We start from the raw sequence: 16,921 nt of genomic DNA, 5'->3' as shown, positions 1-16,921 counted from the left end.
TCCAGTGCACATCAAGCAACTTTTCATTTCATTTGCTGTACCTAACTGAATTATCCCGTCAGAACAGGTACAGTTTGTACAAAATGAGCCCCCACATACTGATTTCAATGTAGTTGCTGTTGATTTAAGATTGCGACAAGAGCTTCCTAGAACCGGATCGAAAGCGGTTTTCCTAGCGGTTTTGAGCCACCATCATCTCTAATTATACCTAGACGAAGCTGAAACGAGACAACTCTGATAAGAATATTGCGCTTCTGATTTTAATGTATTCCGGTGCTTTTTTTTTCTGCCCAATGCACATAAAATGATCCAAGAACCGGTCACAAGATGCAAATAGATTCAGAGGTTACGCACGCGCGCGCCATGCTTTTGTGATTCTCGCTGTTTTGACAAACAGAGCATACTGGCTTCAATGTTGGAACAGTGATAACCTTTTAGTTCGGGGTGGAATTTATTCCGGTCATCTTAACCGGCTTAGGTGTCGGATTGAACCGGATCATCGACGTGGGGCGATGGCTGTTGCCTTGTCGTGGCATTGTTCTAGAAGCAATGCGTTACATGATTATTGAAGCGGTAATTATAATACAATCCGGTTACAGCAGTTAGGGCGCCTAGCGGTATTTATTGATTAGACTGCCTGTAAAGAAGTTGTGCGTCAATCCAGATTGGGTTCAAGCTAGTATCAAAGGTTATCTGTATGATTCAAACCAGTACGGAGTCCTCGACATACATCCTTTTAGTTCATAAACGCAGGGCTTAGCAATTTTGTAAAAGATCATTGATTTTATTCATGAAATGAACATTTTTGAAATAGCATGTCATCCAAACCCTTCAAGGAAACACTAACGTTTCCCTTTATTTGTTTTGTTTATGTTTCAAAACAGATCCTTGCGATTCCACAGTGTGGCCTGTCTACATCGGTCCAGTCGATCTCGATCTGGCAATGCCTGAAGCACATCGTACAAACCGAAGGTTCCCGAGCCCTATTCAAAGGCCTCGGTCCGAACATTGTCGGAGTAGCGCCATCTCGGGCGTTCTACTTTTGTGCTTACTCTAAGACTAAAAATGCACTGAACACGGTTGGGTAAGTACCTGTACTAATGGATCTAAAAACCAGAACGAAGCATAACGCCATCATTTCTCGAACATTTTAGTATCATACCAGCCAACTCGCCGTTGGTGCACATCATGAGTGCATCGTGCGCCGGCTTCGTGTCGGCCACCCTCACCAATCCAATTTGGTTCGTCAAGACACGACTCCAGCTAGATTCTAACACCAAACTGACTGTGACGGAATGCGTGAAGCGAATCTACGAAAGCCAGGGCATCCGAGGCTTCTACAAGGGCATTACCGCCAGCTACTTTGGCATCTCGGAGACGGTGATTCACTTCGTGATCTACGAGGCGCTCAAAAAGAAACTGGTATGTATCCTCAGAAAGCGCTGGCATAATTTAACAAACATCTTCTCTTCCCTCATTTATTTATAGTTGTATGTGTTCGCTTCTTTGCTAATCCTAACATTGTGTGCATTCTGCACCAGTGTGAGTGTGGGTGGGTTTGTGTTCGTCACGATCGCATTCACACGCACGCCCTCTAAAACATCAACATCCAATCAATCCAAACTGAATATCACCTCAGAGAGCAAATCAATTGACTGCTTGATGAGATCCGGGGCAAATTTCTCATGGAGGTTGTTTTTCCCTGTTTGGTGTCCTGAGTGTGCCAACAGCCAACTGTCGCTGTGCGATTGGTCGTAATGGAATCAGTCGTAAGAGACGATGGTAATTTGCTCAACATAAAATTCTCGTATACACAGTCATAGTTTTGTAGGTCCCATATGTGCATGTTCATCGGTCTGTCCGTCGCAGAAATCTGTGTTCTGGCGAACGGAGCTGAGCGCCTGGCGGCGAACGAGGGACAACAGAGGAGGACGAGTCCTCTGCGGCATGGTCCCTGTGGAGCGTCTACTGTGAATCACGCGAGTCCATCCGTGTGTGTACCTCTCATGTGTATGTGTCTGTCGGGATCAGCATCCCCCATTCTCGTATGTGGTGTCTATTGCTCTATTGAACTAAAAAGAAATGCATGTGGCAGTCGCTTGGACAGGCATGCCTTATTAAGTGAGTTAATCAGCGGCCTGGAAGAGATGGAAGTAATGTGTTCCACGTGGCCCTTTTCCTTTACTTTAATTTGTTTTTTCTTCTCGATTCCATCCAAACAAAAACATTTGACTATTCACAAATACATATCATATATTTGATCTTTTTAAAAATAAATGTAATAATTGATTACAATGTCCACAAACAAAAGGAAAAAGGTCAAACACATATCGCAAACGAGTTTTCGTTCGCGTAATACTCCAATTGGGCGTTCCTAAAAAGAAACATTGAAAAACTCATGATGCTCATCCCTAGAATGATGTGCATCTTTAGGCATCTTATCAATCTTCAGAAACACTAAAAGGCTAATAAAAACTAATTTCTTTGACAGTTGAAAATAATCCTACGTAAAAATCAGATAGTTGAACGTTTTATTAACTTCAATACTTGGTCAAAACGCAAACATGTTTTTTAGTTTTCAGAGATTTCAGACTAAATAATTTTGAAGGGAAATTTCACGTGAATAATAAATTAATTTAATACAAAAGAATCATGACATGATCAAAAATCTTCTTTGTCTATAAACAAATTATTGGCTAACGTTTTCCCTTCCAGCTTATGAATCTGTTTTTCAAAACATGTAGTCTAAATTATTGCTCAAATTGATAAAAATACGTTAGCACACAAATGATCATAAAAGAAAAAAGAAATCTGTTTTTGCATATATTTATTACCGTGAATTTTGGTGACCAGTTCTTCACTGTTGCTCCTCATCGTAGAGTTAAGTATCATGATTTTCCAAATGTTTTCTAGGAACACCCTACTCTTCTACGTTCCATATCGGGACTGCACATGCCGCAATTTGAATCGCTAAATTTCTCGTTTGTGTATTTTTTTCATATTTTTTAGTCTCCGATAAAACCATATTACCACGAAATCCACCGTGTCGATCATCGCTCGCTCGTGCCCTCTCGCCCTCCATCATAAGTGTGTGTTATGTGTGTAGGGGGAGTTGACCGAATTAGCAAGCACAAGTCCGCATATAGTATGAGTTATACCATTTTATAATACTTACTATACTAAGTTCATTTTCTAGAGACTCAGTGTACTGAATCATCATCTGCGCTTTACGTTCCATTTTGAATCGAATCCAATTCACATCATCCGGACATCGGACAAACGCTGTCGTCACTGGCCTCTGCAACTAGTTGTCGGATGACGATGGGATCGGTTTGTCCCTTGTTGCGTGTGTCGAGTTTTACTGTTTAAAACCACACCCGCTCTCGTCCCCGAAGACGAAAAAGTAACGTTGAACACCTCAGAGAACATCGGAACGTACTAATGCGCAACTCTTTTTGGTTTCGTGTAGAATGAGCTACGTGACACTCGGCCAAGCGACAATAAGACGTCCCGAGATTTTCTCGAATTCATGGCGGCGGGTGCTACTTCTAAGACGATTGCTTCCATTGTGGCCTACCCGCACGAGGTCGCTCGGACCAGGCTGCGCGAGGAGGGCAACAAGTATCGCAGCTTCTGGCAGACGATCTACACCGTCTGGAAGGAGGAAGGCAAGGCGGGATTGTATCGGTAAGTAAATCACATATAATTATCTACTAAATGAATAATTTTCCTGGAAATGATGATCTTTTAGCTAAAGCATTGTCAGTTTTTCTTTATTACATACTAGCTTTATGTACCCGGCCTTGCTCGGAATTGCCAGTTTGATTCGCAGTTTTTTTTCACAATCGGAAAATGAATAAACCAATTGGTCAACAGGATAATTGCGTTTTCTTATCGATACTTCATCATTTGATCAGAAGAAGGCAGATTTCATTTGAAAACATTGACTGATTTTGAAGAAGGGAGCAAACCCATAATCGCCATATTCCGGGCAAACGTTTATTTCTAAAGAAGGAAAAACATCCACCGATGCCTTATTCCGGGCAAACGTCTATTTTTAAAGAAGGGATCACATTCACCATCCAGAAGGAAACACATTAATCATTGCTTGTCACTGGGCAAACCATAATTTCGATAAATGGTTAAATTGATCGATAACTAAACAATACAATAATGGGTTTAGAAGTTAGGCACAAACATACAAACATTGAGTTTTATATATCTCGGGTACTTATTCAAAATGACGTATGTGATTTTGTAAACAAAGATGCATACGTCGATTTGTCAAATATGATGGCACTCCTACGCAAACCAACACAACGAACATGTAGCCGAAACCTCCCCCTACCTGTATGTGGCGATGGTTTGCGTGGGAGTGCTATCAGATTGCAGAAATCAACGTTTAAATTTTTGTTTACAAAATCACATACGTCACATCACTGAATAAGTATCCGAGATATATAGATAGCTAATAGCTATATGTATCCGGCTTTGCTAGGGACTGAAAAGTAAATTATTCAATTAAAATGTCCAATGCTGTAGCACAAAACCCACAGAGGTAGATCTACTGCTCATAGAATTGTTCCTTTGTATCAATCTATTTTTATATATTTGTTTGGCCCTTCTACCTTTTCAATAAACATCTTCCAAAATAGAGAATAAGTGTACCAAATCTGATTGTAATTTATCCTGGGAGTTACACTGAATTGCTCATTTTTTAAAGACAACCCCTTCCCCCATAACTTCCATTTTTCCCCAATGACCCTCCCACCTCCTTTGTTATCTTCTCCTTGGGATAGAAAATGTGTACACCAAATTTGGTTGAAATCGGTCCTGGGAGTTAGGTGTTACACTGAATTGCTCTTTTTCTAAATACAACCCTTCCCCCTTACCCTCCCTTTTTCCCAATGATCATCCTTTGTTATTTTCTTCTTAGGATAGAGAATGTGTGTACCAAATTTGGATGAAATCGGTCCAGGGGTTCAAAATATACACTGAATTGCTTGTTTTCTGAACAATACCCCTCCCTCAGACCCTCCCTCTTTCCCAAATTACACTTCCATATGATCGACTACTCTTAGTGAATATGTGTACAAAATTTGGTTGATATGGGTACTGGGGTTGGGAGTTACACTGAATTGCTCGTTTTATAAAGACAACCCCTCCCCCCATACCCCCCCTCTTTTTTCAAAGACCGCCCCACCCGCCTTGTTTTCTTTTCTTTAGGGGAGAGAATGTGTGTAACAAATTTGGTTGAAATCGGTGCAGGGGGTCAGAATTTACTCTGAATTAACCGTTTTCTGAACAATACCCTCCCTCCAGACCCCCCTTTCAAAGATTACACTCTCATATGATTGTTTCCTTATATTGAATATGTGTACAAAATTTGGTTGAAATCGGTCCTAGGAGATGCAAGTTACACATAATTGTTCGTTTTCTAAACAAAACCCCTCCCCCTTTTCTAAATGACCCTCCCCCCCCCCTTTTCAACTTCCCCCGAGGATAGAGAACGTGTGTACCAAATTTGGTTGAATTCGGCCAAGTGGTTCAGAAGTAGTTAGCGAACATACATACATAGATTGATTTTTATATATATAGATAAGCGAATTGAAAATTTCTGTTTGTTGCATATCACCTATTGACAAATTACTATTTTCCTTTATGTTATTACAGCGGTCTGGGCACTCAACTGGTTCGCCAGATCCCCAACACGGCGATCATGATGGCTACATACGAGGCCGTCGTCTATGTCCTGTCCAACGAAATCAATCCAACCAAGCTGATCGTCGGCAACTGAGAGCAGGAGCACTGCCAGACGGCGACAGCGGAAACAAACTGCGATCACTGTTTTCCGGCCCTGGCAGCGTTACTATTCCGAGAGGAAACGGGCAGAAGTAGTAGCAGCAACAGTAACGAAGCCACCGAGGAACGTGTTGACGCGGGAACGTTTAGCTGGTTCGAGCTGGACCACCCTGCCACCGTTGTACATTGTATTTGTGATTTTTACGTAGACCTCTAAGAAGGTCTACGCCTGTGTACATATATGGTTTTTGGAGCGAGCACGAGAAATGGCCGCAGGTGAAAGAGTCAGGGGTGTAATATTGTTCTTTTTTATTATTGCACACCGTTGTTTATATACACCAAATTATTAAGAAATATTTATACAGAGAAAAAACATTGATTATATTTTTCAAAGCCAACACACATTTAGAAGTTAAGAAATCTTTGTAGAAGCAGCGAAACAGTTGCTTCAACTGAGCGAAAGACGATGCGCGAAAAATAGCGCGTGCTACGACTGTACAAGTGTAAAAAAAGATTACAAATCTTGAATGACTGTGAGACTGACCGTTTGTTTCGGTGAAAACATTTTTCGTTATTATTTTTCGGTTCTACGGAAAACAAATCTTTCCTAGTTATGTTTTTAGTTATCATTATGTTTTTTTTTACTTTAGTCTAAAATTTGTTGGAACTAAGAAAAGAGAACAAAACATAAAATCCGAGACTTTTTAAATATTATCATACAAAATGGAATACCGTTTTTCACAGGATTATTTGTAATAAATTAATTGTTTGTGAATAAAATTTCAGAAATAAATGTTTTTCTTCGGTCGGTCCATTTTGTGCGATAATAAAAAAACTCTTTACGGTCGTGCAAAGCAAGTCATTCCTATATGTGTATGGATGCCATATACAGATGGGACTCACTTGCGATTCACGGCAGTTTATTGCTTAGCTTATTTGGCAAAAGTTTGTTTTAGTTGTAAGGCACTAGTGCTAGCAATTGATAAGGAGCAGGAGAAGATAGTAAGAAATTATATTAATTTTTTATTAGAGCTCCTAATTGCATCCTGTTTTGCCATGTTTAAAATTGCTTCTAGTACAAATATAAGGCGTAATCCGATAGTGGATCAAACCGTACTCAACCAAATCTAGAATCTAGTGAATGTTTCCTAGGAAATATCTTTATCATTGAAGAAGAAATATCTACTTAGAGAACATGATAGCAGTTTCCCGTTTGATACAATTTGAAAGGTTTTATAAGGTTTCAGATTTGATTGAGAGCTAATACGCACAATATTTGGACTGGGTGCCATGAGGATGAGCGTTGCAAAACTAATTACTGCTATCATAGTTTGTATTCTCTTTACGCTAGCCCTTGATTAAGGCATTTTTATGGTTTCATCATCATTTCGTAGTTCAATAAAGTGACAGACTCACTTTTAGGTATTCGATAGACAATATGGCTGAGTCTGTGGGCTGAATACTTAGTAGGAATGATATATTTAGTTAAAGAGATTTAACTGCGTAGAAAGTGGTTGTTTAATTTGACTATTTAGAAGTTAAAAGTACTTGTGCTTATTGCAAGGTCGAAAGAAAAGTCAATATTGGCAATTCCTCTTATATTCGAAAGGTAGAAAAGCACTTGGTACTATAAGCAAATAACTAAACTTATTTGCAAGAAAACAACCACCCTTTACCAGTTGTTTAACTTTTTAAAGCTGTGATTTACATTACTATGAACTTTCAGCGTGAAAAAAATGTGGTATTGCATTGTAATCAGAGAATAAAGAAGAAAAAAGATATACCTAAAACCAACACAAAAATAGCACTAAAACATTATTGTCGATCAGCACTCACTCTACAAACTACGAGAATTAAGATACAGATATGATAAATCACTAGTCGAACGCTCAAATCTATTGCCCAATGTTAGCGAGCACAACTATCGGTTAGTAAAGCGAGGACACTGAACTTATATAGGAATGTACAACGAGACAAAAATAACCATCGAGAATCATTAGAAATTATTGCTGAATAACGAACAAGTTGTGCCAAGGAACATTATAGAACCTTAAAAACAAAAACATCCAATTAGCGACAGGGAAAACAACAGTAAACAATATGGTCTCTCCTATATCTAACCGAGTGCGTCATTTTTAAGGCAATGGTCAGTGTTTTTTTGCATGGCAGCCAAAACGATGAGGTGTCAATGGCCTCGAATTTTGCTTTCATTCCTGGTGGATGATGCCTCATAGCGAAGGGAAATTAATAGTGCAGAAAATCTCGTTCGACAACAACCTGGCATCTTTAGTACGTACTACTGAAATTTAATGGCTGATGATCAAAAATGGTCGGTTGTAAAATGTACCTAGATACATTAAATGCTAGTAGTGTGCAGCGACGAGTGGAATGTAGATCGTTGAGTTAACAGATAAAATAATATTAAATAACATGCTAATATACCACAAAACGCTTAAAAATGAAAATTTCATTCTGTTATCATACTGAAGAAACATATGATAAAAGACGAAAAACAAAATGTATTGAATTGTTTATTTTAAGAAAAATATAATAAAAGTGAAAAATAATACAAACTATGTTTATATTAAACGAAAGAAAGCTTCCTGACCATTCGGCTTAAGATTAATATTTTTCACTGTATTGTGGAGGAGATGAATACAAAACTTGACAAATCAAGAATATGAGTTTAGGGTATCAGTAGATATTCCCGGCAGGCTATTGCGCTTCGGTACGTCACGCCGTTGGTGATCGGCGGCGGCGGCGTGAGCTAATTTTATGCATCAAAAATCTGCGGATTTCTTTGGAAGCTTCTCGGAGTTCCCTCGTAAGAACTTACTTCCAGGAATTCCTCCGAAAGTTCCTCCAGGAGGTCCTCCAGAAGTTCCTCCGGTAGTTCCTCCAGGAATTCCTAAAGAATTTCTTCCAGCAATTCCTACTGCAATATCGGCAGAAATTCCTCCAGCAATTCCTACGGATGTTCTTCCAGTAATTCCCCCGGAAGTTCCTCCAGGAATTCCCCCGGAAGTTCCTCCAGCGATTCCTCCGGAAGCTCCTCCAGCAATTCCTGCGGAAGTTCTTCCACCAATTCCCCCGGAAGTTCCTCTCCAGGAATTCTTCTGGAAATTTCTCCAGGAATTCTTCTGAAAGCTCCTCCACAGGAATTCTTCTGAAAGTTCCTCCACAGGAATTCCCCCGGAAGTTCCTCCACAGGAATTCCTCCGGAGGTTCATCCACAGGAATTCCTCCGGAGGTTCCTCCACAAGAATTCCTCCGGAAGTTCCTCCGAAAGAATTCCCTCGGAAGTTCCTTCACAGGAATTTCTTCGGGAGTTCCGCCACAAAAGTTCCTCCAGGAACTCCTTCGGAAGATCCTCCAGCAATTCTTCCAGAAGTTCCTCCAAGAATTCCGCTGGAAGTTCCTCCACAGGAATTATTCCGGATGTTCCTTCACAGGAATCCCTCTGGAAGTTCCTCCACAGGAATTCCTCCTGAGATTCCTCCACAGGAATTCTTCCGGAAGTTCCTTCACAAGAATTCCGCCAGAAGTTCCTTCAGGAATTCCACCGGAAGTTCCTTCAGGAATTCTTCCGAAAGTTCCTCCAGGACTTTCTCCGGAAGTTCCTCTAGCAAATCCTCCGAAAGTTCCTCCAGGAATTCCTCCAAAAATTCCTCTGGTAGTTCCTCTAAGAATTTCTCCGTAAGTTCCTCCGGGAAGGTATTTCCTTCAGGAATTTCTCTGGAACTCCCTCCGGAAGTTCCTCCAGCAATTCCTCAGAAAGTTCCTCCAGGAATCTCTCCAAAAGTTCTTCCGGTAGAAGTTTCTTAAGGAATTCCTCCAGAATTTATTCCAGGATTTCCTCCAGAAGTTTGTCCAGTTTTTTTTTCGAAAGTTTACCACCAAATTCCTTCGGAAGTTTGTCCAGTAATTGTTCCAGAATTTCCTCCGGAGCTACTCCAGAAACTCACATGAGAATTAAATTAGATTATTCCACAGATAAAATAACTTTTAATAAATTATTCCGAGAACTCTCCTGATACTCCTTTTGAATTGTTTTCGAAATTCACATGGAATTCCTCTATACCTATCTTCCATCCAGCTTTCGAGCATTCTACCGGAAATTCCTCCAGGTATTTCCCCTAAAAATTTTCCAAGAACTCTACTCGAAAATCGTCTAGAAATTCTTAAGAAGTTCCTTCAGGATTTATTTTGCACATTTCTCAAAGAATTCCTTCAGAAATTCTTCCAGTTATTCCTACAGAAAATGTTACGAAAATTCTTCCGAAAATTTCTATAAAAATTTGGGGTTGTATACAAGACACGACCGCTCGACGTAAACTACGTAAAACAAAATACAGTACATTGAAACAATTCTTCCGCTCTATATAGAAGAGAAGGAACTATTCCACCGATACTACTACCCAGCTTTAGCAGCATCTCCCACACTGTGAGGGAGTTGGAACCCCACTGTCTAGTAGCTGAGCCACCCCATTCATACACCCCAGTTCAACAATTGATAATACCCTAAACGTAGGCAATTAACAAGGAATGGAGTGCGCTGCATAGGAGATGCATGATGCATGAAAGAACTAAAATTTTCAATAGTTTAGCGTTGATAGTCAACCATTTCAATACTACTGGCAAACTGGTGGAGAGTTTGCGAATCGATTGATATATATAAATCTTTAAAATTCATTGAAAGATAAAGAACCTATTAATGTTTCAAATCTTACATGATTTCGTGACGGTCCCCAATTTTGAAATTTTCATTTTACACCCTGTATCCGAGTCTTCCCCTTAGACGTAGTTTACGTCAAAACATCTTCGGATATTCTTCTGAGAAATACTTACTTATGGATCCTGTACACCTCCGGTGGTGCAAAGGGCCGACTTGAAAGATCTCCATCCTGAGCGTTGCCCGGCTATCGCTTTAACAGGCTTTAACCTGTTGCCAGGTTAGATTTTGGTCGACTTCTTTTATTTCTTTATTGAGGCTTCGCCGCCATGAGCCTCTGGGTCTGCCTCTGCTGCGATGTCCCGCTGGGTTCCAGTCTAATGCTTGTTTACAGATTTTGTTTCCGCCCCTACGTAGAGTGTGGCCGACCCAGCCCCACTTCCGATCCCGAATTTCTGTTGCTATCGGCCTCTGGTGACAACGACGATGGAGCTCGTTGTTTGAGATCCAGTTGTGAGGCCACCAGGCCCGAATTATATACCGCAGGCATCTGTTAATGAACAACTGCAGCCATTGAGTGTTCTCCACTGATACACACCATGTTTCGCTTGCGTATAACAGCACAGATATCACGTTAGAGTTGAAATTTCGTATTTTGGTGCGTTCACTTATCTGCTTGTTTTTCCAGATATTTCTTAAACTCGTAAAGGCAGTGGGGGTGCTTGGTGGCCTTGTGTCACTGCTTCTGCCTCATAAGCAGGAGATTAAGGGTTTGATCCCTGGCCCTTTCCAATTTCCTATTAGATAATTTCGTTAATCATAAAACTCAATCTCTTTGCAAATCAAATTCTCATTGCTAGCAAGTCTGATTCTAAATACAGAATTGTTATAAAAAGCTGCCTGTTACTTAGTAGCCTAAGACTATCGTGGAGATGCAGAGGTATACTCGGTCTCTAGTAGCAACGAGAGTTGAACTAATAATCCTTCCTTCCCTTGATGACCGTAAGGACGTGGCCGGCGCCGTAATTGACTTAGTAAAATGCATTGAATTTCCGAAATTTGCACATTGAGAATGATAGCTAAACCCAAGCTCCATTCAATTGGTTCCCTGTGCAATTTTCGCAAGTTCTAATCAATCACGGAGTAGCAACTACGAATTGTACGGTTATCCTGCTCATGCTCATGCTCATATTTCTTAAACTCGCAAAGGCAGCCCTTGCTTTCTTGATCCGTGCGCCTATGTCGATCTTGGTACCGCCGTCTGACGCCATTTGGCTACCAAGATATTGGAAGCTTTCAACATTCTCCACTGGTTGCCCGGCTACTGTGAAACTGGATCAGCGTGTTTACATCCAACGATTTGGTTTTGTAGACGTTGATGACTAAACCTGCCGAAGAGGAGCGCTCAGCAAGGTCGTTGAGCTTACTCTGCATATCAGAGCGTCGTTTAGCGAGGAGTGCAACGTCATCAGCCAATTTGAAGTCATTTTCAGAAATTATATTAATTTTCGATATCTTTGCAGATACGTATTTCGACCACAACTGTGTGGTCGTCTTCACTGTCTCGTACTTGACTCGACTTTAAAGTCGAAATACGTATCTGCAAATATATCGAAATATTTGGTTGAATTAAATGGATAGTACTAAACTCGTCTTAGAAGGTTGAATTTGAAGCCGTTTAGGTGTTCCATGGTTATAGGCTGCCATAGCAGCCCGCGGTTTGATTCACGGTCGACTCGTCGAGTCAAGTACGAGACACTGAAAACGACCACACAGTTGTGGTCGAAATACGTATCTGCAAAGATAACGAAAATTAACTAGTGGAATTAAATGGAGAGTGCTTAATTCGTCTTAGACGGTTGAATTCATTCCACTAAAAGCTTTATATATTTTTCTGAACAGTAACGGTGACAGAATACATCCTTGCTTCACATCAGCTACGACCCGGATAGGGTCGAACAAGACCTCATTGTGCAGCGCTCTACACGAGAAGGCCTCGTACTGTGCCTCGATGAGGCCGATGATTTTCTCACGAACCCCCTTTTTCGTAGTCAATGAATACCAACCAAAGAATTCGTTGACCTGCTCCAGAATGATACGGAGCGTGACAATATGGTCCACACAGGATCGTCCGGCACGGAAACCGGCCTGCTGCCGCCGGAGAGTCGCATCGATCTTCTCCTGACTCCGGGCTAGGATAACTTTGCATAGAACTTTGAGAACGGCACACAGCAACATAATGCCTCGCCAGTTATCGCATACAGTCAGGTCACACTTTTTGAGCACCTTCACTCAGATACCTTGCATCCAGTCGACCGGGAAAGTTGCGGTGTCCCAGATATTACCAAATAAACGATGCAGTAGTTGAGCGAATGTCATGGGGTCAGCTTTGAGCATCTCGGCTGATATGCGATCGACCCCTGGGGCTTCATTCGATTTCATGCTTTGGATGGCTGTTTGAATCTCTAGCAGTGCTTCGATGGAGCTTCGGTATTGACGCGTGTTATACGTCGAATCCTAGGAAGATCATGCCGAGATGGTGGTGGCCTGGCTGGCACTTGAAAAAGTTGTTCGAAGTCCTCGAACCAGCGTTTCAGCTGGTCAGTTGGGTCGATCAATAACTGATCATTCGCGTCTTTCACTGGCATCGTTGAATTCATCTCGGCCACGCTTAAGTGTCGTGAGATATCGTAGAGGAGGTGAATGTCCCCTGTTGCTGCGGCTCTCTTTCTTTCGTCGGCCAGAGTGTCCATCCACGCTCGCTTGTCCCGTCGGTATGAGCGTTATACTTCCTTCTCCAGAGCCGAGTTACAGGGTTGTTACGACTACGCGGATTTCGCGATTTTCGCGGATTTCGCGGTTTTCGCGGATTTGGCGCGGATTTACATTTGGCGCGGATTTACATAACGATTTTAGGATTTCGCGCGGATTTACTTTTAGGTGGAAATTTAATAAATAAAATGCTAAATCTTAGGAAGTTTATTTGAAAATTAGTTTGATGCCTATCTAGATGGGCTCTATTTTCATTAGCAAATGTTGTCTAGAACAAATTTACGTTTCAAGGTTATTAACATTATTTTTGAGATATGTCCAAGTCCTTATTTAATGACATGCATTACACTCTCAAGCATTATTTAAACAAATGTTATGAGGAGAGATACGCCCCTTGTTGTCATTTTTAATCCATTCTAAAACACGACGCCCACAAACCATGTCTATTGAAGGACATGAATACCTATTTTCATCTTGTCAATTTCTTTGTAATTCTAAGATATTTTTTCAGTTTCTGATTGGTTGTTTCTTTAACGATGAACCACTCAGCATGATATATTATATCATTCTTCAAAAGTCGTCAGGAATTCTTTCATAATATTGGAACATTTTATATTTCCTTTATAACATTCATCTAGAACAAATAAGGGTTTATACAACAATTGAAAACATAAAAATATTCTGTGATTTAATGCAGATGCCTCATTTTAATAAGTTCTTCCTCAGAAAGAAAAATTAGAAGATGATTCTCACAAGTTATTTCTGGCGGGTTTTTTATGATATTTTCGGTTAATTCCGATTTTACAGGATTACCAACAGAAAACGAAGAAACTTCCTAAAGAAGTTTCCACAAGGACCCTACCATCATCCTTGTATAAATTCCTTGCAAATAAATTTCTATAGGATTTCTGCAGCATTAAAAACCCAGAAAAATTATAAAGACATTTTTGGAGGAATTTCCAGGAGCGGTGACCGCAGGTATGACTAGAAAAGAATGCCGCCTTGAGTTTACAAAAGAGTTCGATGATAACAGATTTTTTTTTAAGTGCTCAAAAATAGAACTGGGAGTTTTTCCGCAGGAAGTCACCAATCAATTTCTGCAAGAATTTCTAAAGCGATTTCCGTAGGAATTCATCAAGGGATTTCTGCAAGTAAGCTCTGAAGATTTTGCGCAGGTTATTTGTGGAGAATTAACTTGAACTCACGACAAAATTCTGCCGTATTTCCAAAGAAATTTCTTCTGAAATTTCTTTTTCTCTTTTGAAAAATCTTTTTCAAATAAAAATATTCCTCTGGAATTTTTGAAGGAATTTGCACTTGATTCTGACTTAAAAATCAACGGAGCTTGAGCAACATGTTAGATTTTGTATTATTCGTTTCTTGATATGAATTCAAATATTTTTTTACAAAAGTTTTGTTTAAAAAGCGGAGTTTCATTGTATAATTCCTTATTATCTACGCAAGTTTGTCGTGTGATCAATAACTACAACAAAGCTGCATAATTAATTACTTCAAAAGAAATTGCGGTTTTGGCAGCTTTTTAATTATTTGCCACGTTTATCTTTAATCAATTATGATCAAATCTGGCCTTAACATTCATTTGTATATCAACGTACCTTGTGCGGAATTTTATAAAGTTCTATCAAGAAAAAAAAAACCCTGACAATAACGGAACAAAACATGCCAAAGCCATAATCTAATCCAAAAAGCGGTGCTTATGCAAAAAGTTTTGACTGTTTAGTTCTTGTTCCTATAGATTCAGTACTTCTAGTGGTAAATAAAACCATTTAGAAGAGTTGTAATACTTACTGCGGTTTTATTAGTCCTATTAGAATTTTGATACAAACATATGTTGCAGTTTAAAATCATATTTGAAATCAGTAATATTGTAAAAAAAGAACTTGAAGAGAAGACGTTCAATAAATTGTTATACAAAAATTGACATTTAACGTGTATTTGCTTAGGATTTAGATCTGGCTCGCGCAGATTTGGCGCGGATTTAGATCTGGCTCGTGCAGATTTGGCGCGGAATGGATTTTATGTCGCGCGGAAATGGCACGGATTTAATTTTAGTCGGCGCGGATTTGGCGCGGAAAATATTTCAGGATCTCCGTAACAACCCTGCGAGTATCGTTGGCGGGCTAAGATTTTGGCTGATTGCTCTATCGCGGCTTTGGCTTCTCTTCGTTCCTCTAATTATCGATACCGCCCATTTGAATTACACGGTCGTCTCACGTGAGATGTGTCGAAATCGACAATTCCCGAGTCATACGAGACGCAGAATAAGCACAATTGACCATCTGGACATAATCAGAATGCATTCGATTGATTTTAATATTGTTGATTCAAACCTTCTAAAATTAGGCGAAATATGAAAATTTTGGATATATGATCAATTCCAAATTTTGTACAAAGTTTACAACACTTTTATTTATTATTACCAGACTAAGAGCGGAGTGGCCTGTGCAATACATAAAAGTCTTCTCCATTCAGCTCGGTCCATGGCTGCACTTCGCCAACCACGCAGTCTGTGGAGGGTCCGCAAATCGTCCTCCACCTGATCGATTCACCTTGCCCGCTGTGCACCTCGCCTTCTTGTTCCCGCCGGATCGTTGTCGAGAACCATTTTCTCCGGATTACTGTCCGACATTCTGGCTACGTGCCCGGCCCACCGCAGTCTTCCGATTTTCGCGGTGTTAACGATGGAGTCTTCCGATTATCCCAACAGCTGATGCAACTCGTGGTTCATTCGCCCCTTCCACGTACCGTCCGCCATCTGCATCCCACCCCACCATATATGGTACGCAACACTTTCATTTCGAAAACTCCTAGTGCGCGTTGGTCCTCCACGAGCATCGTCCAGGTCTCGTGTCCGTAGAGAAATACCGGTCTAATAAGCGTTTTGTAGATAGTCAGTTTGGTACGGCGGAGAACTCTATTCGATCGGTCTTGCGGAGTCCAAACTACGTACGATTTCCAGCCACTATGCGTCTCCGAATTTCTCTGCTGGTATCGTTATCGGCGGTCACCAGTGAGTCCAAGTACACGAATTCTTCAACCACCTCGATTTCGTCACCACCGATAGAAACTCGTGGTGGGTGGTTTACATTGACCTCTCTTGAGCCTCTTCCTATCATGTATTTCGTCCTCGACGTGTTGATGACTAATCCAATCCGTTTAGCTTCGCTTTTCAGTCTGATGATGATGATCCTTCGTAGTCCTTCGTAAAAATCGTACCACTCGTGCCAATCCCTGCCCTTCGTATTACTCCCTCCGAAGCGATGTTGAATAGCAGACACGAAAGACCATCACCTTGCCGTAACCCTCTGCGCGTTTCGATGGGACTTGAGAATGCCCCTGAAACTCGAACTACGCACATCACCCGATCCATCGTCGCCTTGCTCAACCGTGTCAGTTTATCCGGAAATCCGTTTTCGTGCATTAGCTGCCATAGCTGGTCCCGATCGATTGTATCATATGCGGCTTTGAAGTCGATAAATAGATGATGTGTGGGCACGTTGTATTCGCGGCATTTCTGCAATACCTGACGTACGGTGAACACCTGATCTGTGGTAGAGCGTTCCCGCCGTATTGCCGAAAAACGCAAATTTTTGAAAATGGAAGCAATTGAGTGCTCCAGTGCAAATTATGCGAACAGTTAGCAGCGTTGCCCCA

At 40.8% G+C, this 16,921-nt stretch overlaps 1 protein-coding gene across 8 annotated transcripts in view; it reads left to right on the top strand.

Annotated features, from left to right (window-relative positions):
* LOC134213300 (mitochondrial carrier protein Rim2) overlaps positions 1–8,375 on the top strand; it is a 38,966-nt gene extending 30,591 nt beyond the window's left edge. For 2 of the 8 annotated variants that reach the window (XM_062692248.1, XM_062692247.1), the window contains exons 3-6: positions 885–1,084; positions 1,155–1,422; positions 3,470–3,687; positions 5,674–8,375. In XM_062692248.1, coding sequence (XP_062548232.1) covers positions 885–1,084; positions 1,155–1,422; positions 3,470–3,687; positions 5,674–5,797 — 810 coding nt within the window. In that variant the 3' untranslated portion in view covers positions 5,798–8,375. Of the gene's footprint in view, positions 1–884; positions 1,085–1,154; positions 1,423–1,488; positions 3,146–3,469; positions 3,688–5,673 lie in introns of those variants that run through there. The other 6 variants (XR_009979429.1, XR_009979432.1, XR_009979431.1 and 3 more) reach the window with 6 other exon arrangements.
* The last annotated feature ends 8,546 nt before the right edge of the window (positions 8,376–16,921 follow it).

Source organism: Armigeres subalbatus, chromosome 2, assembly GCF_024139115.2.
Source record: "Armigeres subalbatus isolate Guangzhou_Male chromosome 2, GZ_Asu_2, whole genome shotgun sequence".
Lineage (NCBI taxonomy): Eukaryota > Metazoa > Arthropoda > Insecta > Diptera > Culicidae > Armigeres > Armigeres subalbatus.
The sequence above is the reverse complement of the archived record's forward strand: the minus strand, read 5'-3'. Positions and strand labels throughout refer to the sequence as shown.